General features: G+C 51.4%; 1 protein-coding gene across 2 annotated transcripts in view; it reads right to left on the minus strand.

The window, feature by feature from the left end:
- Positions 1 to 16,117, minus strand: part of LOC140390356 (protein CutA homolog) — a 37,285-nt gene extending 21,168 nt beyond the window's left edge. Inside the window, exons 1-4 of one of the 2 annotated variants that reach the window (XM_072475433.1) lie at positions 16,039 to 16,117; positions 13,059 to 13,207; positions 4,346 to 4,405; positions 114 to 159 (exon numbers count right to left, since the gene is read on the minus strand). In XM_072475433.1, the coding sequence (XP_072331534.1) occupies positions 114 to 159; positions 4,346 to 4,405; positions 13,059 to 13,207; positions 16,039 to 16,113 (330 nt within the window). In that variant the 5' untranslated portion in view covers positions 16,114 to 16,117. Of the gene's footprint in view, positions 1 to 113; positions 160 to 4,345; positions 4,406 to 13,058; positions 13,208 to 13,923; positions 14,095 to 16,038 lie in introns of those variants that run through there. The other variant, XM_072475432.1, reaches the window with a different exon arrangement.
- Positions 16,118 to 25,295: the final 9,178 nt, after the last annotated feature.

A 25,295-nucleotide genomic window follows, 5' to 3' on the forward strand; every position in this document is an offset into this window, starting at 1 on the left:
TCTCGTGTAAGTGTTCTGGTACAATAAGGGCACCGTCTTTAAACACAGATTAGTCAATGTGCACTTAATCATTCCAAATTTGTCCGAAAAAAATGTGATATGTGAAAACTCACAAGCAGAACTTCGTTGTCTTCCTCGATGTTCCCTTTCCACTCGTATCTGGAGGTGGAAGTAAAGAAAATTAATAACATTGTGCGATCAAATATACATACAGGCAAATCAAACATGTACCCTCAGGATGAAAAAAATCTTGCATTCAGATAGCGCCTTTCACTACCACCGCGCAAAACTAATTTGTTTTTGAGATGTTGATTAAGGATTAAGGGCAGCAGGGGGGCGCAGTGGTTGGCACTACAGTCTCATGGCGCTGAGGTCCCAGGTTCGATCCCGGCTCTGGGTCACTGTCCGTGTGCAGTTTGCACAATCTCCCCGTGTTTGCGTGGGTTTCGCCCCCACAACCCAATGATGTGCAGGGTAGCTGGATTGGCCATGTTAAATTGCCCATTAATTGGAAAAAATGAATTGGGTACTCTGAATTTAAAAAAAAAAAGATTAAGGATTAAATATTGGGCCATGACACTGGGGTTAACGCCTTCGCCCGTCTTTGAAATTGTGCTGTGGGATGTTTTCTGTCTCTCTGACAGGGCAGACCGAGTTAAATGTTTCATCCAAAAGATGGCACGTCCAACAGTGTAGCACTCGCTCAGCACCGCACTAGACGGTAAGCCTTGATTTTTGAGCACAAGTCCCCAAGAGTGGTACCTGGACTCAAAACATTCTGCCTCAGAGGCGTGAGCACTCACCAAGTGAGCCACAATTGATACACAAGAGAGAGTCGCTTGGGTTTTGAAGATGTGCCAGTGAGTACATTGCATTGTCAAACGAGTGCGTTGTCAAACGAGTGCGTCAAAATATTTGGGTCATAGAATTTACAGTGCAGGAGGCCATTTGGCCCATCGAGTCTGCACCGGCCCTTTGAAAGAGCACCCTACTTCGGCCCACACCTCCACCCCATCCCCGGAACCCAGTAACGCACCTAACCTTTTTGGACACTAAGGGCAATTTAGCGTGGTCAAACCACCTAACCTGCACATTTTTGGACTGTGGGAGGAAACCGGAGCACCCGGAGGAAACCCACGCGGACACGGGGAGAATGTGCAGACTCCGCGCAGAGAGTGACCCAAGCTGGGACCCCTGGAACTGTGAAGTTACCGCGCTGCCCGGTCCTCTCAACTACTTCAACAAATGGGCAGCACAGTGGAGCAGTGGGTTAGCCCTGCTGCCTCACGGCACTGAGATCCCAGGTTCGATCCCGGCTCTGGGTCACTGTCCGTGTGGCGTTTGCACATTCGCCCCCGTGTTTGTGTGGGTTTTGCCCCCACAACCCAAAGAGGTGCTGTAGCCATCTGGGATGGCCACGTCCCGATTACAAAATGGACACTTGCAAAGAATGCAGGGAAAATTGGACAATACTAAGAAACGAGCAGGTGCAAGCTCCGTCTGTTGATTAGAACCTTAAGCTCTCAGACAGGACAGAAACTGCTAAGCAATCTACTTACTAATGAGCCATCTCCGGGGACAAAAGGGAAACATTTAGATACACAATGTTAAGGCAGACACCCCGGCGCCAGAAGAGGCTAAAACAAAGCAGACCAACGGTCACCAGGACATGCCCAGCGATCAGGGAACCACCCCTCTATTGGAGGAAGATCGATACGACTGATTGGGAAAGACCCAATTAGTTGAGGCCAAGTTCAAGGCCCACCCAAAAGCGCGCGAAGCCCTTTTTAGTATAAAAAGTATTCCCCAAGTGAGGATCTTTCTTCTTTGGCTTTGCTCTCAGCGAAGAGAGAGACCAGCCTAGCAGCTGCATCAGACCAAGTTCCAAGTCAACGCTACGAGATAGACGCTCCTAGTTGCTACCCTGTAACCAGCTCAACCCAGCAGCCTCAGAACCGAGCAACGACCATTGTTCCTCTGACGGAGTGGGCGCCCAAAGCTAAGTATAGGCTTGAGTAATAGTGGCAGTTTAGTTTGTAGAGTTTTGTGCATGAGTAGATTTGACTGTGTGTAAATAAATGAGCATTGCTTTTGAACTTACTAACTGGTGTATCGAGTCATTGATCAGTATTCGGTTCTGAACCTTGTGGCGGTGTCGAAAGATACCTGGCGACTCTTGAGCAAACGTAATTAAACAGAGCCAAATTAAAAGTCAAACGTCCAAAGTTAGCAACAGTGCAGGGTAGGTGGATTGGCCAAGCTAAATTAACCCTTAATTGGAAAAAATGAATTGGGTACTGTAAATTTATTTAATTTTTTTTTTTTAACTACTTCAACAAAGTGTCGCCACATCAAACTGTACAGATGAGAGTCTACTGGATTAATTTTCCGGCCCACGCAAGCAGGAGATTCAACAGATCACGTTGGCCGTGTCATCTTTTGGATGAGAAGTTAAATCGTCTAGTCTGGCCTCTTAGTTTTCATAGATTTCATAGAATTTACAGTGCAGAAGGAGGCCATTCGGCCCATCGAGTCTGCACCGGCTCTTGGAAAGAGCACCCTACCCAAGGTCGACACCTCCACCCTATCCCCATAACCCAGCAACCCCACACAACACTATGGGCAATTTTGGACACTAAGGGCAATTTAGCATAGCCAATCCACCTAACCTGCACATCTTTGGACTGTGGGAGGAAACCGGAGCACCCGGAGGAAACCCACGCACACACTGGGAGGATGTGCAGACTCCGCACAGACAGTGACCCAAGCCAGAATCGAACCTGGGACCCTGGAGCTGTGAAGCAATTGTGCTAACCACCATGCTACCATGCTGCCCATGCAAGAGTGTCATGCAAGAGTACCTTTAAGAAATGGGCGTTTATAAATGGGTGTGTATATAAATATCTGTAGTGAGAGTACCTTTAAGAAATGGGTGTTTATTACTGCAGTGATGTCAGAGAGTGGGTGGAGCTGGGCTGTCTGTCAGCTTTTTACTTTCGTTTTAGGCTGTTTGCTGCAGGGTGTGTTTTAGTTTCGTTTTCAGAGCTGGATAGCTGCAGTCACAGCCAGAAGGTGTATGAATCTCTCTCTGTAATCTAAAGACTGTAAATCGATCCTGGTGATTTAAAACTAATAACAGTAGTGACTTTAACCTGATGTGCTTCTGGTAAAAGGTGTTTTAAGTCTTATGGATGTTAAAAGGAAAGCTTAAAGGATTAATTAGTGTTGTATTCTTTGGGGGTTGTATTTGAATTGATGGTTGCTAAGATGTTCACTGTATGTTTTAAAAAGGTTAACTTGTGTTCATAGAATAAACATTGTTTTGCTTTAAAAAATACTTTTCCATTTCTGCTGTACCACACCTGTAGAGTGGGCCGTGTGCTCCCCACACCACAATCTATTAAAAGTTCTGGGTCAGGTGAACTCCATGATACCCTTTGGGGTTCTCTAAACCCTGGCCCATAACAGTTGGATATGAACCTTCCCCAACCTAGAAGGGCAAGGTGTATAGGACCACCACTACGTTCTCGTTCCCCTCTGAGTAATGATCAATAAATCAGCACTTGTGGCTCCTCCATAACTGTCCTTGAGTAGGTGGTGTTGTACTGCCTTAAGTACAACCCATTGGCTTGCTGGATCATTTCAGAGGGTAGATAGGAGTCACCCGTATTGCTGTGGGTCCGAAGTCACATGTAGGCCAGACCAGGTAAGGAAGGCAGATTTCCTCAAATAAAGTTAATCAGCGAACAAGGTAGGGTTTTTTTTTGACAACTCAATAGTTTCACAGTCACCATTGCTGAGGGCAACTTTTTTTAATGCAGATTTACTCAATGAACTGAATTGACATTCTTCAGCTGCTGTGCTGGAATTTAAACTCCCGCCTCCGGGTCACTCGTTCAGGTTGAAACGTCCACTGTGCTGCCCACCAAAAGGCCTGAAAGCCCCTGTCTAACAGCATGCTGGCCGCACCTACACCACATAGACCGCAGAGACTCGCCGCCCCCTTCTCAAGGGCAATTAGGGATGGACAATAAATGCTGGCCTTGCCAGTTAAGGCACAAATAAAATAATGTCCCAGAGCAGGAGAGTTCTTCTGGTGCCTTGGCCAATATTTGTTGCTGAAGCAACGAGGCAGAGACGGATCAGAAAGCTGTGAGTGGAACCTTGAGCGACATTCAAGATTGGATCGGGGGGGAAGGCAATGAAAGAAAAGGAGTTGAAGGGACAACGTGAGGGTGGGTCACATTTTTGCTCGCATGGATTAAAAGCGACCACAAGGATCCCTTGCGTCCAATGGCCGATTGTGGGTACAACCCCCATGTGTTCCATGCAAAAACTCACGTACACAGACGTTATCTGCGGGACGATGTTTACACAGGCTGCCAGCTTCTTCTGCACAACGTCCCTGGAAGATTTAAACAGAACGAGAAATGTTAAATGTTAACTGTGCACTGCAAAGCGTGAATTGCCTCTTTCATTTCCTTGAAGCATGATTTGTGATGGTATCAAAGGGGCTCGTTTAACCGGATGAATCAAGAGTAATTTTTTTTAAAATCTCGCACTTTTTTTTAGCCAAGGACTCGCTAAACAAGGCTGCAGGTCCAAGCGGAAGTGGACCATGTTTACAAATCCACGGGCCCCCCCGGTGCAATTCTCCGCCACACTGTGTAAAGCATCCTGAAATTTCTACAAACACGTTGCCCAATTAGTGGGTGCGTTGCACTATGTTGCAGAAAATGCTGAGTTTTCCAGTGCCTTTTGGATTAGGGTTAGGGTTCTGCTATCTTCACCCCCCCCCCCCCCCCCCAAGGTAAATCTATTCAGTTGAATTTACTGTCAATCTTAATCCTTGACGAGGAGGGATGTTAAATCATTATAAGGGCTATACTAGCCCTCGAATTTGTCTTAAAATAAAATGTCCTCACTCTCAGGAGTATTTAGAGGAAACAGAATAAAATATACTTACTAGGTGTGTTACAATCGAAATGAAATGAAAAATTAAATGAAAATCGCTTATTGTCACAGGTAGGCTTCAAATGAAGTTACTGTGAAAAGCCCCTAGTCGCCACATTCCAGCGCCCGTTCAGGGAGGCCGGTAAGGGAATTGAACCGTGCTGCTGGCCTGCTTTCAAAGCCAGCGATTTAGCCCTGTGCTATAGACATAGAAGTTAGTGCAGAAGGAGGCCATTCGGCCCATCGAGTCTGCACCGGCTCTTGGAAAGAGCGCCCTACCCAAGGTCAACACCTCCACCCTATCCCCATAACCCAGTAACCCCACCCAACACTAAGGGCAATTTTGGACACTGGCAATTTAGCATGGCCAATCCACCTAACCTGCACATCTTTGGACTGTGGGAGAAAACCGGAGCATCCGGAGGAAACCCACGCAGTCACGGGGAGAACATGCAGACTCCGCACAGACAGTCACCCAAGCCGGGAATCGAACCTGGGACCCTGGAGCTGTGAAGCAATTGTGCTAACCACTGTGCTATCGTACTGCCCTCAAAGTTAACCTCAAGTTAACCTCTCTCAATACATAGAATTCCTCATTGAAGGATTCTACAGAAATTAGGGTCTTGAGGGGTACCAAGTAAGTCTACTTTTTATAATGGTGACTTAATTATTGTATTGGAAGGCAAATCATTACATTACAGTAATTATTGCAATATTGCAAAGTAAAATAAAATCATCCATCCAAAATAAAAATGCAAAATAAACCAACCTACTTGCAAGTAAAAATAAATGCAGGATATTCAAACAAATAACAAACTAAATGTATACACACAATCCAAGTATTAAGCATAGTCTCGGTTTTGTCCCAGCTCAGAGGTCTATAAGGTTTCAGTTGTGTCTGTCAGCCAGATCAAATCTTTTTTTTTTTTAAATATGTTTTATTGAAATTTTTTTCCCAAACAACAATTTTTCCCCTCTTACAAAGCAAACGCAACAATAACAATACAGAAATTTTAAACAATACACAAGTAACAAAACCCCTTTATCTTTGACCTAAATTAAACTAACCCCCCCTCCCCCCTGGGTTGCTGCTGCTGGTCATCCGTCTTCCCTCGAACGTTCCCCGAGGTATTCGAGAAATGGCTGCCACCGCCTGGTGAACCCTTGAGCCGATCCTCTCAGGGCAAACTTTATCTGCTCCAGTTTAATGAACCCCGCCATATCATTTACCCAGGCCTCCAGTCCGGGGGGTTTCGCCTCCTTCCACATGAGTAGGATCCTGCACCGGGCTACTAGGGACGCAAAGGCCATGACATCGGCCTCTTTCGCCTCCTGCTCTCCCAGCTCTTCCACAACTCCAAATAGAGCTAACCCCCAGCCTGGTTTGACCCGGGCCTTCACCACCCGCGAAATCACTCCCGTCACTCCCTTCCAATACCCTTCCAGTGCCGGGCACGCCCAAAACCTATGTGCGTGGTTTGCCGGGCTCCCGCCACACCTCCCACATTTGTCCTCCACTCCAAAGAACCTGCTCAATCTTGCTCCCGTTATGTGTGCTCTATGTAGCACCTTAAATTGAATCAGGCTAAGCCTGGCGCATGAGGAAGAGGAATTTACCCTGCTTAGGGCATCAGCCCACATACCCTCCTCTATCTCCTCCCCTAGTTCTTCTTCCCACTTTCCTTTTAGTTCGCCCACTGACTCCTCCCCCTCTTCCCTCATCTCTCGGTAAATCTCTGACACCTTGCCCTCTCCGACCCACACCCCTGAAAGCACCCTGTCCTGTATCCCCTGTGTCGGGCTGTGTCGGGAGCAACGGAAATTCCCTCACCTGTTGTCTAGTAAACGCTCTCACCTGCATATATCTCAAGAAATTTCCCCGGGGCAACTTATACTTTTCCTCCAATGCTCCCAAGCTCGCAAAAGTCCCATCTATAAATAAATCGCCCACCTTCCTAATTCCCAACTGGTACCAGCTCTGAAATCCTCCATCCATTCTTCCTGGGGCGAACCTATGGTTGTTCCTGATTGGGGACCCCACCAGGGCTCCCCGCACCCCTCTCTGTCGCCTCCACTGTCCCCAGATATTCAATGTTGCCGCCACCACCGGGTTCGTGGTAAACTTTTTAGGTGAGATCGGTAGCGGCGCCGTCACCAGCGCCTCTAAACTCGTCCCTTTACAGGACTTTCTCTCCAGTCTTTTCCACGCCGCTCCCTCACCCTCCATCAACGTATCATTGCCACATTGGCGGCCCAATAGTAATCGCCCAAGTTCGGTAGTGCCAATCCTCCTCTGTCCCTACTACGCTGAAGGAACCCCCTCCTTACTCTCGGAACTTTCCCTGCCCACACGAAGCTCGTGATGCTCCTATCTATTTTATTAAAAAAGGTCTTGGTGATTAGTATAGGGAGACATTGAAATACAAATAAGAACCTCGGGAGGACCATCATCTTAATTGCTTGCACCCTGCCCGCCAGCGATAGAGGCTGCATGTCCCACCTCTTGAAGTCCTCCTCCATTTGTTCTACCAGCCGTGTCAGATTAAGTCTGTGCAAGGTTCCCCAGCTCCTCGCGATCTGAATCCCCAGGTATCGGAAGTTTCTTTCCACTTTCCTTAGAGGCAAGCCTTCTATCTCTCTACTCTGGTCCCCTGGATGTATCACAAATAATTCACTCTTCCCCATGTTTAGCCGATACCCCGAGAAATCCCCGAACCCCCTCAAAATTTGCATAACCTCTATCATCCCCCCTGCTGGGTCCGACACGTATAACAATAGGTCAGAGCCAGATCAAATCTAACGTTCAACCAAATTTAAAGGTAACCATTTGTTTTAAGGATATCATAATCATTGTCTATCTTACTCTATAGTTTCTTTGTTTTAGAATTATTAAATGCTCAATCAAAGTGTTTTTTGCATATGCAGGTATCCTTAGCTTGATGTAAATATTCCCAAGGCCCCACCTGGCAAAACCTTGTCAAGGTTTTGAGTTTTAACACGTGCTATTCTCACTCTGCAAGGATTCAAATTTTTCATTAGCCGAGTTAAATCCTTAACACCTTAATGCATTCTCACAGCATTGCAAAGTGTTTCAAGACAAGAAAATTGCTTTTGAAGTATATTTGTTCTGTAGGCAGCCCGCTTCCCCACAGGAAGTTCTATAACAGCAATGAGATGGAGAAAATGAAGACCCTGTGTGTGTGTGTGTGTGTGTGTGTGTGAGAGTGGGGGATGGGGGGCAGTAAATCTGACTAACAATGGGTCAAAAGAGAGCAAGATTGAAGGCCAGTTTCTCAGAAGAAAGTGGACAGTCATGACACCCAGGATTCTGTTCACGGTTGCACAGTGGTTAGCACTGTTGCTTCACAGCGCCAGGGTCCGGGGTTCGAATCCCTGCTGGGTCACTGTCTGTGCGGAGTCGGCACGTTCTCCCCGTGTCTGCGTAGGTTTCCTCCGGCTGCTCCGGTTTCCTCCCACAAGTCTCAAAAGGCGTGCTGTTAGGTGAATTGGACATTCTGAATTCTCCCTCAGTGTACCCCAACAGGCGCCGGAGTGTGGCGACTAGGGGCTTTTCACAGTAACTTCATTGCTAATGGAAACCTACTTGTGACACTAATGAAGATTATTATTACTTTGATGTGTCAGTGATTACGACAAAGGACTGGAAATTAAGTGGTGGCCATGGCTGCAGTTGATAATAAAATAGGAAGCATAAAAAATAATTCCGAGGGCAAAGGAATCTGAAGGAGGATAGCAAGAAGATGGCCAAGTGGCCAACAACAGGTGGAGTCCAAGGTCACCAAATGCGAGCTGGAACATCTGAATTATAAAGAAAGTGGTAGTTACACTTTGTTACAGACAGAGCTAAGAGATCCCACAATCAACAGATCAGGCCAAACCTCTGCAGTCCTGCCACATCCAGTCGTGAATGGTGCTTGGCAATTAAACAATAAACTTGGAGGCAGGCTCCACAAACATCCCCAATCACAATGCCGGGGGAAGCCTAAAACGCAAGTGCAAAACGCACAATCATCTGAAGCATGGGGAACCACCTTTAGCCAGCGGTAATCTGCCTCGGTCTCCTCTGGAGGTCGCCAGCATCACCGACGCCCGTGGTCAGCCAATTCGATTCGCTCCACTTGACACCACGAAACGGCTGACGGCAGGGAATTTGGTAAAGGCTATGGGCCCTGGCAACATCACGGAGGTAGTGCTGCAGATCTAGCTGCGTCACTAGCGAAGCTACTCCAATACAGCCACAACACTGGCACCTAGCCGGCGCTGTGAAAGATTGCCGAGGAATGTCCTGCTCACAAAGTGCAGGGCAAATCCAATCCAGCCAATTACTGCTTCATCTGTCCGCTCTCAATGACCAGCAAGGCGATGGGATGTGCCACTGACGGGCTTTCAAGCAGCACTCTTCAAGATGTAGGATCAGTTTGGGTGGGGCCTACACGGCCCCATGACGGTAGTCACACTTCAGGGCAGAGCGCAGTAAAGGCGGCCCTAAGAACGGCACAGCAATAACTGCGGTGATTTTAATCTTCACAGACTGGAGGAGTTAAATTGGCAAAAGTAGACTCGAAGATGAGTTCACCGAGTGTATTCAGGTCAGTGAGGTGCCACCGTCCGGATGAAATGGTTAAACCAAGCCCTTCGGCTGCCTGCTCACATGGATAGAGAGGGACCTGTGGCATTATTCTGAAGAGCAAGGGCACTATCCCCAGTGTCCTGGCCAATATTTGTCCTTTCGACAATATCACCAAATAAAAAGGCTCAGATTACCTGGTCACGTGCTGTTTGTGGGAGTGTGCCGTGAGTAAATTTTTTGCCCCGAGTGTAATAGTGAATATACTTCATCGGCTTTAAAGTAATTTGACATGTCCGAAGGTGGTGAAAAGCACGATATAAATGCAAGACTTCTTTTCTTCTCAGTGAAGCCAGATTGCTGTCACGCGATGATTAAATGGTGGCAGAAGAGAAGGAGGCCTTCAACGTCCAGGGCGACTCGCGGCAAGAATTCCGCTACCCCACCCTTTCTCCTGAGCCCTGTATGTGTTTTCTCTTCAGGCGCTTAAGAGAGTCCCCTTAAAGCAGAGTACGTCAAGGAGTGATTTAAAAGAGGTGTTTTTTATGACTTAGGCCAGGCCTTTGAGATTATCATAGAATTTACAGTGCAGAAGGAGGCCATTCGGCCCATCGAGTCCGCACCAGCTCTTGGAAAGAGCACCCCACCCAAGGTCAACACCGCCACCCTATCCCCATAATCCAGCAACCCCACCCAACACTAAGGGCAATTTATCATGGCCAATCCACCTAACCTGCACATCTTTGGACTGTGGGAGGAAACCGGAGCACCCGGAGGAAACCCACGCACACACGGGGAGGATGTGCAGACTCCGCACAGACAGTGAGCCAAGCCGGAATCGAACCTGGGACCCTGGAGCTGTGAAGCAATTGTACTATCCACAAGGCTACCGTGCTGCCCCTTGAGTAGATTGGCCATTTAGGTTAAGAGTTCCCTAATTAGTGGACCAATCAGGGAACCCCTTTCCGTGTATATAACAGGGAGTGTCAGAACCTCTGCACTCCAGGTATAGACAGCAAGCTGAATGCACATGGTTGTTCGGCTGCTGTGTTTGTAAATAAAAGTGAAGGGACTTCTGCCTCCGTGAACTTATTACAGTGTTGAGGTTTACAAGGAATTTCTTTAAAGACTACACAGGGGCAAGCGGCTTGGACTGGCAGAAGGGTTGGTGACCATCTTCCAAATCCGTGATCTCTACCATCTAGAGCAAGGCACTACAAAGTGCGGGTCGTGACCCGCGGGTAGGTGTCGGGAGATCGGGAGCGATTGGTTGCGGCATTCCCGTGATGGTCTCGATCGTGGTTCTCAAGTGCTCAATGGCTACCACCGGCATTTAAATTGAGAATTGCGGCCGCTACCAATTTAAAATGAGAACGAAATGAGACTGTGTGCAGTCTTCCGACCATAAGTGGAGCTGCACACTTGACGTTTTTGTGAGGGCCACGAAGAATCCAGCACGAGTTTTAAGGATACAAAGTAATAACATTTATTTACAATAACATATATACATAACAGTAGCAGTAACTTCCCTTGCTACATACTCCTTCCTGCTGGTTCCTGAACTGGCCAGCTTTATTTATACTAGGAGTTTACTAATGGTTTCTCCGCCCCCCTCATTGGGGAAGCTCATACTCCCACAGGATTGTGGGATAGTCATTAGTCCCCAGCCAATGGTAAGTAGGCAGGTTATAACAAGACGTGAAGTCCTGTTTGTATATTCTTTGACGCAAAATCATGGGGGAGAGCTTCTTCCGTGTTCTAGCTGTTAGCAAGCAAGGCTAGAGGATGGTGAATATGGATTGTTTTGCTCCAAGGACGAGATGGCCAGAGGCACAAATAGGCAGTGTATCTACTGGACAGGATCTCAGAACCGGATCTGGAGAGAGAGCTGCTCAGGAGAGTCCAGGGCAGGACAGAGCAGTGCTGGTGTCAGCTCTGTACAGAGCTCCAGGACCTCTGGTTAACAGCCTACAATGAAGAAACTTAATTGGGGAACAAAGCAGTATAAAGATGATTTTTTGAGGTATGGTTTTGTCAATTGTGCCAATGCAAATAAAGATGCAAGACCCATGTGTGTCATATGCAGTAAAGTAGAAGTAGTGGCAAACGAGAGAAGTTTCAAATTTTGAAAGAGAAGTGGTGGGTGAAAAATTCCTTTTGAGGTTGAGACCCCAGAGTCAGTTATTAACTTACAGCTGACTCCAAATTAAAATGCTATGCTGCTGTACTTGACCTGTGATACCACATTAAAAATACACCTAAAGCCCACCTAAAGCAGTCAACATCATAGAATCGACAGTGCAGGAGGTAATTCGGCCCATCGAGTCTGCACCGGCCCTTACAAAGAGCGCCCGACTGAAGCCCACATATCTACCCTATCCCCGTAACCCAGTAACCACCACTTAACATTTTTTGGACACTAAGGGAAATTTAGCATGGCCAATCCACCTAATTCGGACTGTGGGAGGAAACCGGAGCACCCGGAGGAAACCCACGCAGGCACAGGGAGAACGTGCAGACTCCGCACAGACAGTTACCCAGCCGGGAATCGAACCTGGGACCCTGGAGCTGTGAAGCAACTGTGCTAACCACTATGCTACCGTGCTGCCCACATTCTGGTGCAGCATCTCCCAGGAGTATCCAGTGCTGAGTAAAACAAGCATTTTGTTGCTATTGCCCTTCACGACGACCTACATGTGCAAGGTTGGATTTTCTGTTCTCACAAAAGATGAAAAGAGCACAAAGGAACTCTCCACCTGATTTGCGCATTGCCCTCTCCTCTTGTGAACCTGATTGGACGGAGATCGTGAGGACCAAGCAGGCTCCCTTTTCGCATTAAAGGTAAGCAACGTGGCGTGTGTTGCGAAGGTCGGCTGGCGTGGGTCGTGATCGTCAGACGGTTGGCAAAAGTGGGGTCCGGGGAATTAAAAAAGTTCTCCTCCAAGCCACACACTATCCTGAACTGGAAACATATCGGCGGCATTCCTCCACTATCGCTGGGTCAAAATCCTGGAATTTCCTCCCGGGACTGCAGAGGTTCAAGGCAGCGATTCACCGCCACCTTTTCAAGGACAATTAGGGATGGGTCATAAATGCTGGTCTAGTCAGCGATACCCACATCCCGTGAACGAATATCAAAAAAGAGAACATATCTTAAGTCACGAACAAAAGAATCAGAGCCGACATTATGACAAAAAAGACAAACACGGTGTGATCTTCTGATCGGGAATGAATTACCTTAAAGGGCAGTGGAAAAAGATTCGGCAGTAACTTTCAAAAGGAAAAACTAAAGGTCTCTGGGTTTGGGAGTGGGACTAGTTGGGTAGTTCTATCAGAAAGCTAGCACATACATGAGGGACTGAATAGCCTTTTCCTGTGGTGATTTTGATGCTCCTTGGGCAGTTACGGGGCGGGGGGGGGAAGTGGTTAAAACCAGCTACATGCCAACACACACGGCATCATCCATCAACCTAAACTCAAGAACTGGAAAGGTGTAGATGAACGGCTCCGATCTCACCGTGCAATCTCTTTCGCAACCTTCATGTTGGGGCAGGTAATGAAGGCCGCGGAGTGGGTGCCGGGCGCGTAGGTTTCCGTCGCCATGGAGAACAGTCTCAATCCCACGCTCCTCAGGCCGGAGAACATCAACAGTGTAAAAAGCAGAGCCTGCAGAAGGTAAGGGGACGAAGGAGATCAGTGTGCTATCTTCACATGGTGTTCTCTGTGAAGCACCACCAGTTACAGGAGTCTACAGGCTACTTACAAACACACGCCAAGAGGCTTCAATTATTTGGCCTAGACTGCACTAGTAAGCAGGTGATGCTCGGAGAAACGGATACCTCAGGTCAGGATGGCTAGAGACCCAGGGTCATATTCTGGGGACCTGGGTTCAAATCCCACCATGGTGGAAATTGAATCCAATAAATATCTGGAATTAAAAGTCTATTGATGACCATAAAACCATTGTCGATTGTCGCAAAGAAAACCTAGCTGGTTCACTAATGTCCTTTAGGGAAGTAAATCTGCCGCTCTCATCTGGTCTGGCCTACATGCGACTCCAGATCCGACTCTTAAAAGCCTCAGAACTGGCCTAGCAAGCCACTCAGTCCTATCAAAAACCGCTGCAAAGTCAATGAAAAGGAAATAAACTGGATGGAGTACCGAAGACTTGCGCTCCAGAACCTGCCACGTCCCTATCCAAGCTCTTCAAATACAGCTGTAACACTGACACCCACCGGAAATGTGGAAAATTGCCTGTGCACAGAAAGCAAGGCAAATCCAACCCAGCCAATTACTGTCCTGTCAGTCTACTCTCCATCATCAGTGAAGTAATGGAAAGGATCATCAACAGTGCTATCAAGTGGCACTTACGCAGTACTAACCTGCTCACGGAGTCTTAGTTTGGGTTCCGCCAGGGTCACCCAGCTCCTGACCTCATTACAGCCTTGGTTCAAACATGGACAATGGAGCTGAATGCCAGAGGTGAGGTGAGAGTGACTGCCCTTGACATCAAGGCAGCATTTGACCGAGTATGGCATCAAGGAGCCCGAGCTAAACTGGAGTCAATGGGGCATCAGGTATATGGGAACACCACCACCTGGAGGTAATAATAATAATAATCGCTTACTGTCACAAGTAGGCTTCAATGAAGTTACTGTGAAAAGCCCCTAGTCGCCACATTCCGGTGCCACATTTCGGGGATTGAACATGCGCTGCTGCCTTGTTCTGCATTACAAGCCAGCAATTTACCCCACTGTGTTAAACCAGCCCCAGGAGGTTTGCCTCCTCCAAGTCACTCACCATCCTGACTTGGAAATACATTGGCCGTTCCTTCACTGTTGTTGGGTCGAAATCCTGGAGGTCCCCCCCCCCCCCCCCCCCCAACTAACAGCACAGTGGGTGTACCTACACGAACTGCAGCGGTTCAAGACGGCAGCTCACCACCAATTTCTCAAGTCCAATTCGGGGATGGGCAACAAACGCTGGGCCAGCCAATGAAGCCCACATCCCGTAAAAATGAAAAAAAAAAATAGCAGCAGCTCCCCTCAGCCAAAGGAATTCTGGCAGATCACACGCTACCCTTAACATCAGAGTCAAGGTCAGTAAATGAAGGCCGTTTGCTCCCACCCTGCCTGGTTCTGCTGTTAATGATCCACCAACTCACCCATCTGAACATCTAAGTACATCCCATTCTCCCCCTGGTGTATTTGGATTTACTTCACATCCTGTGGGACTGGGCCCAGTTTGCATTGCCCCATTCCAGCCTCGATTGCCAGCGGTCCTGCCCAGGAGCAAGTCTCCACACACCCAAATGCAGCATGCTCAGAACGTTCACACCAAACGAGTATCTTGACCCAGTGCCGTTCCCCTGCCTTTTCCCCATACCCCTGCACATTACTATTCAAATAATTATCTGTCGCCCGCTCCAATGCCTCCACCACACTTCCAGTCGGTGCATTCCTGACCCCAACCACGCGCGGTGTCTTTTTCTCACATCGCAGTTACTTCCCTGGCAAATCACTTTCAATCTGTGCCCTCCCCTTCTACGAGTGGGAACACTCTCTCCTGATCTACTCTGTCCAGCCCACCCACCCTGGTTCTGAACACCCCCCAATGGCTCAGAGAACGAGGGGGTGAAAATCCTGGCACCCCGTGGCATCCAAGTCGGGCAATACATTTGAAAAAAATATACTAGGGAGTTGAAGAGATCGTAAACATTTGATTCATTCATTAGATATGGACCCCCACCCCCACCCAAAACCATTCTCTCCGCCCTGTCTCCCTGGTGTCAGAGTGGCTCAGTTGGCTGCACTCTCACCTCTTGAATCAGGTTGCAGGTTCAAATCCCACTGCAGAGACTGGAACCTACAATGGCTGCTAGCATGCTCGGCATGGAGGGAGCCCGGCGCTGTCGGAGGAGCTGTCCGCCGGATGTGACATTAAACCCCCTCAGATGGACGCATCGATCCCATGATCCCAGACTGGCGGAGGGAAGCAGGGTGGCATGGTGGTTAGCACTGCTGCCTCACAGCGCCAGGGACCCGGGTTGCTGCCACTTATGCTCCCATCGTTCTTCATCCAACCTCAGCAGCGCTTCCTGCCACCTCTTCCCCCATGTACCTATTCGGCTTCCCCTCAAGCGCTAATCACCTCAACCAGTTTTTGCAGCCGGCAGCGTGACATCCTCAGCGCTCTCTGGCTAAAGAGGCTTCTCCGGGTGACCTCCTTTCCTTCATGGTCCCTTAGTTTTGGTGTGCCCCCACCCAGAAGTGGAGGCATTTACCCCGAGCAAACCCTTTCAGAGTTTTAAAAGGTTGCTCCTCACTTCACTCCGCAGCCTCTCACATCCAGACAAACAGTCACTAAGGGACAATTGGAAGGAGGGGAGGATGGAAATGGGAAAATGTGTTCAATGCACCCCCCCCCCCCCCCCCCCCCCACCGAGGTCGAGTGAGAAGATCAGGCTCGTTAGAGGGTAAAAGGAAAAATGAACTTACAACCATGGTGGTTTTGAAGGGGCTTTGCTCAAGGCCTAGTCTCAGGCTGCCCAACGCCTGATTGAAGTCGCTCATTACCCTGTGCAGACACCAGAGAAAAGGCGTTGGAAACAGGCACAGGATTATGTTATAGAACAGTCCACACAGAAAGTGACCACTCAGTCCATTGCGCGCGCGCCGGCTCTTTCGGTAGTGTCCGCCGTTCGAGGCTAAAACACCACGATAGTCGCCGTTTTGGAGAGAGATCTTAGCATTCATGCAGGGCCATAAGCAAGTTGCCCGAGGACATTCAGGTCCGTTGATAGGTGGGGCAGGGGAGAGAGGGAGAAGTAATATCAGGTAAACGTGCGGGGGGGGTAAAAGAAAAACACGATTAAAAATTTCCCCTCCTCCAAGGCGAATTTCCTCTCAACAGTTGGCTGCGGCCCTGCAGTTTTCATTCTGACCCCCAAATCAGATTGAGCGTCCAAGCCACAATCCAGAGATTGGAGCGCAACAATCTGGGCCGAGGCCAGAGCAGCGGGAGAGCTGCACTATAGGAGGAGCCGCCTTTCATCTGAAATGTTAAGAGGGCCTTCTTGGGTGGATGTACGAGATCCCACAACACCATTGCGAAGAGGAGCAGGGGAGTCACCCCCTAAATCCTGGACAATACTTAGCACTTGATCAGAGCCACAGGATTATCTGATCATTTGCTGCTTGTTGGGGCTCAGTGAGTGCGCATGTTTAACTGATCCATTTCATAAATTACAACAAGAACAACACTTTGGAAAAGTACTGCATTGGCTGTAAAGCGCTTTGGTAAGTGGAGGTTATGAAAGGCACTGTATAAATGCAGATCTCTCTTTAATATTTTTCATATGCGAGTTTTGTTGGGGAGTAACTACTCGATAGATTATTTCACTCGTCTCAGGGCAGGTCTCAGGAATCACAATGGGATGAAAGACCGATTGATTGTTATGTTGATAACATAAGTTCTCTTGTTATATCAAGAGAACTCTGGTCCTAAAGGTGACATCTTTTACATCTAACCCCGAATGGGCAGACAGGACCCTGTTTCAGTGGCCATCAGAAACATCGAACGTCCAACTGTGCAGCACTCCCTCGGAACTGCAGTGTTGGACTCGGTGATGGGCTTGAAGCCACAACGTCCCTGTTTCAGGAGCGAGTGCCAACAACTGAGCCGAACCAACACTTTTCATTTCCTGCTTTCCTTATACCTGCCAGAAGAGCGGAAGACAGTCACTCCGAAACACGGCAGCTACCAAACTCCGTCAGACTAGACAAGAATGCTCAGATAATCTGGCTTTGAATAAAGGATAGATATTGGCCAGCACACGGGAGGGGGGAAAAAAAAACCTCTGCTCCTCTCTGAAATGGTGCCAGGGGATCTTTCACATCCACCTGAGCAAGAAGGTGGGTCCTCCATTTAATATCACATCTGAAAGATGGCACCTCCAACCATGCAGTGCTCCCTCAGTACTGCACTGGACCATCAACCTTGATTTTCGTGCCAAAGCCACTGTGGTCAGCACCGTAGCACAGTGGGTAGCACTGTTGCTTCACAGCTCCAGGGTCCCAGGTTTGATTCCCGGCTTGGGTCACTGTCTGCGCGGAGTCTGCACGTTCTCCCTGTGTCTGCGTGGGTTTCCTCCGGGGGCTCCAGTTTCCTCCCACAAGTCCCGAAAGACGCGCTGTTAGGTGAATTGGACATTCTGAATTCTCCCTCCGTGTACTCGAACAGGCGCCGGAATGTGGCGACTAGGGGCTTTTCACAGTAACTTCATTGCAGAGTTAATATAGGCCTACTTGTGACAATACAGATTACAAAAAAAGGGGGGAATGAAGGGGACAAGGTAAAATGTTGAAAGTGAGCAGCAAGCGGGGGAGTGAGGTGGAACCTTTCCCGCCAACGGGTACAGCCCTGTGGAATAACTTAGCAGGAAAGGATACTGAAGCAGGAGGACTGAGGCAGCTGGGGTGCTGACTTTCTGTTTTACCATCAGGACGTTACTGGACTATTTCCTGACTTCCTGTGTATAGAGGATTAAGGATGGATCTTGGACCGATGACATTCATGTCACACATGTACCACAGCGTTCCTATCTCCAACAAGAGACAATCTAATCATCTCCGCGTGGCAATCAACAACACGGCCATTGCTGAACCCCGCACCATGAAAATCCAGCGGGTTACCACTAACCAGAGACTTGAGCAGACCAGCCATACAAATACCATGGCGACAGAAGGTCAGAGGTTAATTCACCTCCCGATTCCCCCAAACCACATCCAATATCTACAAGGCACTAGTCAGGAGTGCGATGGGACACCCTCCACTTGCCTGAATGAGGGCATCACCAACACTCAAGAAGCTCGACACCATCCAGGACAAAGCAGCCTTCCTTGAGATGCACTCCATCCATCATACTCCCTCCATCGCCGACACACAGTGGCAGCAGTGTGGACCATCTACAAGACCCACTGAAAACAATTCACTGAGCCCCCTTCAACAGCAACCTCCCCCCCAAACTCGCAACCTCCACTGACAAGGACAGCAGATACATGGGAACACGACCACCTGAGGTTCCCCGTCCAGGTCACACACACCCACCCCGATTTGGAAATAGATCATTGTCCCTTCGCTGCCGCTGGGGTCGAAATGCTGAAACTCCCTCCCCAACAGCATTGCGGGTGTACCCATACCGCTGTGATGCAGCGGGATCATTATGGTGGCTCACCACCACCTGAAGGGGCACTTTGGAATGGGCAGCAAATGCTGGTCTGGCCAGTGACATCCGGATCCCGTAGTGGGAATCTGGGAACTCTCTCCTCCCAATAAGCTGTGGATGCTGGGGGTTATTTGAAAATTCCAGGACTGGGCACGATAGATTTTAGTTGAGTATTAAGAAAGTGTGTCAATTGAGTTAAGGATCAAATCGGCCATAGTTTCGTTGAAAGGTGAGACAGGCTGGAACGGCTTATTCCTGTTCCCTGGGGCTGATCTCGGTGGCCTGGGGCCTTCAAGAGAGGAATGCTTTGGAGTATTCTTTCCTGGTTTTGGTCCTGATTTTTTTTTGTCCTCTCCCAGAAGAGTACGTGGGCCTTGCATGGGAGCAGAAGCTCCAGTCATCATGGAGAGGGGTCAGCTTGATGCACCAACTTGCCTTTCCCTGTTAATTTTCTATGTTCCTCGAAGAGGCAGCGCATGTACTGTCAAATAAAGAGTGAGACTGACAAGACAACAGTGGGACAACACTGCTCCCCCTCCCCCACCCCTCCCTTTGGGAGTCAGTGCGCAATGGGAGGTAATGGGTGGTATCAAACACACATTCTCTCCCCCCCCCGCCCCCAGGCGAGACAGCCCATTGACATTTGTTTTCACGAAGCAGTTAGACACAGCACTTGGGGCGAAGGGGATCAAAGGATAGGAGGGGAAAGTGGGATTAGGTTATTGAGTTCGCTGGTCAGCCATGACCAGAATGAATGGCGGAGCAGGCACGAAGGGCCGAATGGCCTCCCCCGCTCCTATTTTACTAAAGTTGACACTCAAGAGTCACAGAGCAAAGATTCACACGTGTCCACGGCTGTTCCTTTTTGTGTGAATGAATGTTTTCACCTATTTGCTAATGATCTAAATCCGCTTCCTGGAGCCCAGAGGCATGAAAGGGCCAGAGGGATGGGCTTGCTACAGCTAACTCTTCAATCAGCTGAAATAGCACGACACGAGGCTGATTTAGATGTTGAATTTGCATTTCGCCGAGTTGCTGCTCAGCTGGAATGTCTACTCAGAAGAGGTAATTAGTGTTCACTAACACAGCGGCCAAGCCTCATCACAGATAAGCTGCACCAGCAGCGGATTTTCAGCCCAGTGTCCCAGCACGGAAACCTGAACCTATAGGCTCTCCGAAGGTTTCGTGGGTTGACTGCACCATTCAGTCAGACACTGAGCCGGTGTGATTCCCAGCTGGTACGCCTGTCAAAGGATCCTAGGGCACTATACATCAGACATGGGAGCTCTGGGCAGTATTTGTTATCCGGTTACAATCGCGTTGCTGTTTGAGAGAGTTGCTCAAGGCCAAGACCATACTTAGCTACAGTTCCCCACCACCACCACCCGAAGGTCAAACAGCTCACCAATCCTTCTGAACCCATGACCTCTACCACCTAGGAGAGCAAGAGCAACAGATGCATGGGAACACCACCACCTGCTAGTTCCCCTGCAACACACACACATGAACGAAGAAACAAAAAAGTAAAATCCCCATGCCTCACAGTAAAGATGGTTCTGTGAACGGCATTGGTCCCCTTATCCAAGGAATCCTACAAACCCTACAGTGCAGAAGGAGGCCGTTCTGCCCATCGATTCTGCACTGATCGTCCGAAAGAACATCCCACCAAGGCCCCCCCCCATCCCAACTTGCACACCTTTGGACTGTGGAGGAAATCCACGCAGACACGGGGAGAATGTCCAACAACAGTCACCCAATTCAACCCGGGTCCCTGGTGTTGTCAGGCAGCAGTGCTAACCACTGTGCCACCCTTAAAATCTTGCGCAGGACCGTGAGTATCGCTGGCCACGCCACCATTTACTGCCCACAAAATGGCCCTTACGAATTAACCATCAGGTCGTGGGGTGGGTCTCGAGCCCAAAGCCTCTACCTCAGAAGCCGGGACACGACCCACTGCACCACAAGAGCTCCTTACGAGATATACTGGCATTGGAGGCAGTCCAGAGAAAGTTCACCCGGTTTTATGGAGGGATTTTCTTTACATAGAATTTACAGTGCAGGAGGCCATTCGGCCCATCGGGTCTGCACCGGCTCTTGGAAAGAGCACCCTTCCCAACCACACACCTCCACCCTATCCCCATAACCCAGTTACCCCACCCAACACTAAGGGCAATTTTGGACACTATGGGCAATTTAGAATGGTCAATCCACCTAACCTGCACATCTTTGGACTGTGTGAGGAAACCGGGACACCCGGAGGAAACCCACGCACACTCGGGGAGAACGTGCAGACTCCGCACAGACAGTGACCCAAGCCGGGAATCGAACCCTGGAGCTGTGAAGCAATTGTGCTGAGCTGTCAATGTTGGGCCTGTGCTTATTGGAGTTTAGAAGAATGAGAGGTGAGCTAATTGACACATGTTGGATTCTCAGGAGGCTTCAGAGCAGAAGTAGGCCGCTCGGCCCATCGAGTCTGCTTCGCCATTCGATGAGATCATGACTGATCCGATATTATCCTCAACTCCACTTTCCCTGCCTTATCCTCATAACCCTCGATTCCCCTACTGATTAAAAAGCGGTCTATCTCAGTCTCTACAGCTCCCTGCAGTAAAGAATTCCACAGATTCACTACCCTCTAAGAGAAGAAATTCCTCCCAATCTCGGCCTGAAATGAGTGATCCCTCACATCTTGAGGTTATACCCTCTGGTCCTAGACTTTCCCGACAAGAGAAACATCCTCTCAGCATCTACCCTGTCAACCCCCTCCCAGCCCCCAAGAATTGTATTACCATTCCTTCATTGTCGCTGTGTCAAAATTTAGGAAGTCCCTACCTTACCAACACTGGTGGTGGTGGGGGTGGGTGGGTGGGGCCTTCCTTCACAGAGGCTGCAGTGGTTCAAAAATGCAGCTCTCAGCCTTCTTCAGGGCAACGAGAATTGGACAATAAATGCCGGCCTTGCCAGACGCACAATCGAAGCCAAGCGAGAGAATTTTAAACATATCAGGTGTGCCTTTTCTGAGGGAAACAAGCACAAAATTACACCTCAGAATTCTGCTCCCACACATGGATCCAGCGTGTTGGCAGCTCTTGGTGTAGCTCTGGGTGACATGTAGGGGGTAATTGACCCATTAGAATAGCCTTGTTGTGTCACTACGAAGACGGGGACAGCCCTGCCCCCCAGGATGTGCGCTTGTTTTGCTCCAGCTCGGCAGGGAAAAAGAAAGTTAGAGAGAGGATTGAGAGATTTGGCCGTTTGGCTGTCCCTGTACCCGAGCCAGATTGCGGACTTCAACCAGGCCACACGTACGAATCGCAAGCAAAAGATCTCATGGTCGACTCCGGCAAATGCTGACGCCAAACTAAAACCATTCCCCTCCGTCACATACAAGGGGCTTTTGGTTATGGTGCGCGCTCACTTGAACTGACCCACCATTCATTTGATAATGGCAGTTGCTCAGATTAAACATTTCTCCTTGAAGCCCACCCCTCAGTCTGTGCAACGTGCCCCAATGCTGGCTGTGCTTCATCCGGTGCATGGGAAATGTGGGCGTTGCTGGCTGGGCCAGCATTTGTTCCAAATCCCCAACTATCTTTGAATTGAGAGTCTTCATTTCAGAGTCAACCACATTTGCCGTGGCCATTAGACTTTTAATTCCAGATTGTTATTGAATTCAAATTTCACCACCCGCCATCGTTCGAATTCGACCCCAGGTCCCGAGAGCATCGCCCTGGGCCTCAGGATTCCTCGTCCAGCGACAATACCACTCCGCCGCCACCACCCCTAAATGCTCCACATCAATCCCGGCGATGTTGACAACTGATATTTATAACTTGCTTCCTTAATGCCAACTGCTAGAGGTTTGGCCAGCTACTTATTTCTCAGCTTTTTGGTTTCCATTCTCAAGTTCACCCAGCGATACCACAAAGTGCATTAAGTTTCAACTCCGTCCACTTGTCCACCACTTGGGTCTGTATTAATAGAGGGATTTGTCAGCCACGAATGCTTTCTGTAAAGTCTGGCTATCAGCAAACATCAGAACTCAAAACCATCGACCGGCTGCCAGCCGGGTTCAGCTCCAGATGTAGCTGTTAACAGGAAGATGGGCTCAGGACTGGAGCGTTCATCGCCACTGAGTCTGTTCCACCATTCAATCAGATCCCAGTTTATCTGACTACCTACTTAAATTGCCAGCATATTCATCATTGGGTGAAAAACTATTGGTCTGGGAGGTGACAACTCTCTCCTCTGAGCACAAACTAGTTAGCATGGGTAAGTCCTGGAGCAGGAATATCACATTGCTGAAAGGGAACAACTGCAGCCATGTTTTGCTGAAGAATCTCACTCCTCTTGACTGCATCTCTGACTCCCAAAAGGTGCACACAATAACTCTTCCTGATTAAAGTGAGCCTGCCCTTCGGCACACTCCAAAAACCAAAACCTTTTACAGCCAATCAGTTGTTTCTGAAATGGCTTTCCCCCGGCACCCTGACCCCGGTCTCCTCCATCACCCGGACCCCGGGCTCCCCCGGCACCCAGACCCCGGGCTCCCCCGGCACCCTGACCCCGGTCTCCTCCATCACCCAGACCCCGGGCTCCCCCGGCACCCAGACCCCGGGCTCCCCCGGCACCCTGACCCCGGTCTCCTCCATCACCCGGACCCGGGGCTCCCGGACCCCGGTCTCCTCCATCACCCGGACCCCGGGCTCCCCCGGCACCCTGACCCCGGACTCCTCCATCACCCGGACCCCGGGCTCCCCCGGCACCCTGACTCCTCCATCACCCGGACCCCGGACTCCCCCGGCAGCCTGACCCCCCCGGCACCCTGACCCCCCCGGCACCCTGACCCCCCCGGCACCCTGACCCCGGGCTCCCCGGCACCCTGACCCCGGACTCCCCCGGCACCCTGACCCCGGTCTCCTCCATCACCCGGACCCCGGGCTCCCCCGGCACCCGGACTCCTCCATCACCGGACCCCCCCGGCACCCTGACCGCGGGCTCCCCCGGCTCCCCTCGACCCCCGGACTCCCTCACCCGGACCCCCCGGCACCCTGACCCCGGGCTCCCCCGGCCCTGACCCCGGGCTCCCCGGCACCCTGACCCCGGGCTCCCCCGGCACCCTTACCCCGGACTCCCCCGGCACCCTGACCCCGGACTCCCCCGGCACCCTGACCCCGGGCTCCCCCGGCACCCTGACCCCGGGCTCCCCCGGCACCCTGACCCCGGGCTCCCCCGGCACCCTGACCCCGGGCTCCCCCGGCACCCTGACCCCGGGCTCCCCCGGCACCCTGACCCCGGGCTCCCCCGGCACCCTGACCCCCGGCACCCTGACCCCGGGCTCCCCCGGCACCCTGACCCCGGGCTCCCCCGGCACCCTGACCCCGGACTCCCCCGGCACCCTGACCCCGGACTCCACCGGCACCCTGACCCCGGACTCCCCCGGCACCCTGACCCCGGGCTCCCCCGGCACCCTGACCCCGGGCTCCCCCGGCACCCTGACCCCGGGCGCCCCCGGCACCCTGACCCCGGGCTCCCCCGGCACCCGGACCCCGGGCTCCCCTGGCACCCTGACCCCGAACTCCCCCGGCACCCTGACCCCGGGCTCCCCCGGCACCCGGACCCCCCCGGCACCCTGACCCGGGCTCCCCCGGCACCCTGACCCCGGACTCCCCCGGCACCCTGACCCCGGGCTCCCCTGGCACCCTGACCCCGGACTCCCCGGCACCCTGACCCCGGACTCCCCTGGCACCCTGACCCCGGACTCCTCCATCACCCGGACCCCCCCGGCACCCTGACCCCCGGACTCCCCCGGCACCCTGACCCCGGACTCCCCCGGCACCCTGACCCGGGCACCCTGACCCCGGGCTCCCCCGGCACCCTGACCCCGGGCACCCTGACCCCGGGCTCCCCCGGCACCCTGACCCCGGACTCCCCCAGCACCCTGACCCCGGGCTCCCCCGGCACCCTGACCCCGGGCACCCTGACCCCGGGCTCCCCGGCACCCTGACTCCCCGGCACCCTGACCCCGGGCTCCCCCGGCACCCTGACCCCGGCACCCTGACCCCGGACTCCCCGGCACCCTGACCCCGGCACCCCTGACCCCGGGCTCCCCCGGCACCCTGACCCCGGACTCCCCCGGCACCCTGACCCCGGACCCCCCCGGCACCCGGACCCCGGGCTCCCCCGGCACCCTGACCCCGGACTCCCCGGCACCCTGACCCCGGACCCCCCGGCACCCTGACCCCGGACTCCCCCAGCACCCTGACCCCGGCTCCCCCGGCACCCTGACCCCGGGCACCCTGACCCCGGGCTCCCCCGGCACCCTGACCCCGGGCTCCCCCGGCACCCTGACCCGGGCTCCCCCGGCACCCTGACCCCGGCACCCTGACCCCGGGCTCCCCCGGCACCCTGACCCCGGCACCCTGACCCCGGGCTCCCCGGCACCCTGACCCCGGCACCCTGACCCGGACTCCCCCGGCACCCCTGACCCCGGACTCCCCGGCACCCTGACCCCGGACTCCACCGGCA

This window comes from Scyliorhinus torazame, chromosome 14, assembly GCF_047496885.1.
Source record: "Scyliorhinus torazame isolate Kashiwa2021f chromosome 14, sScyTor2.1, whole genome shotgun sequence".
Taxonomy (NCBI): Eukaryota; Metazoa; Chordata; class Chondrichthyes; order Carcharhiniformes; family Scyliorhinidae; genus Scyliorhinus; species Scyliorhinus torazame.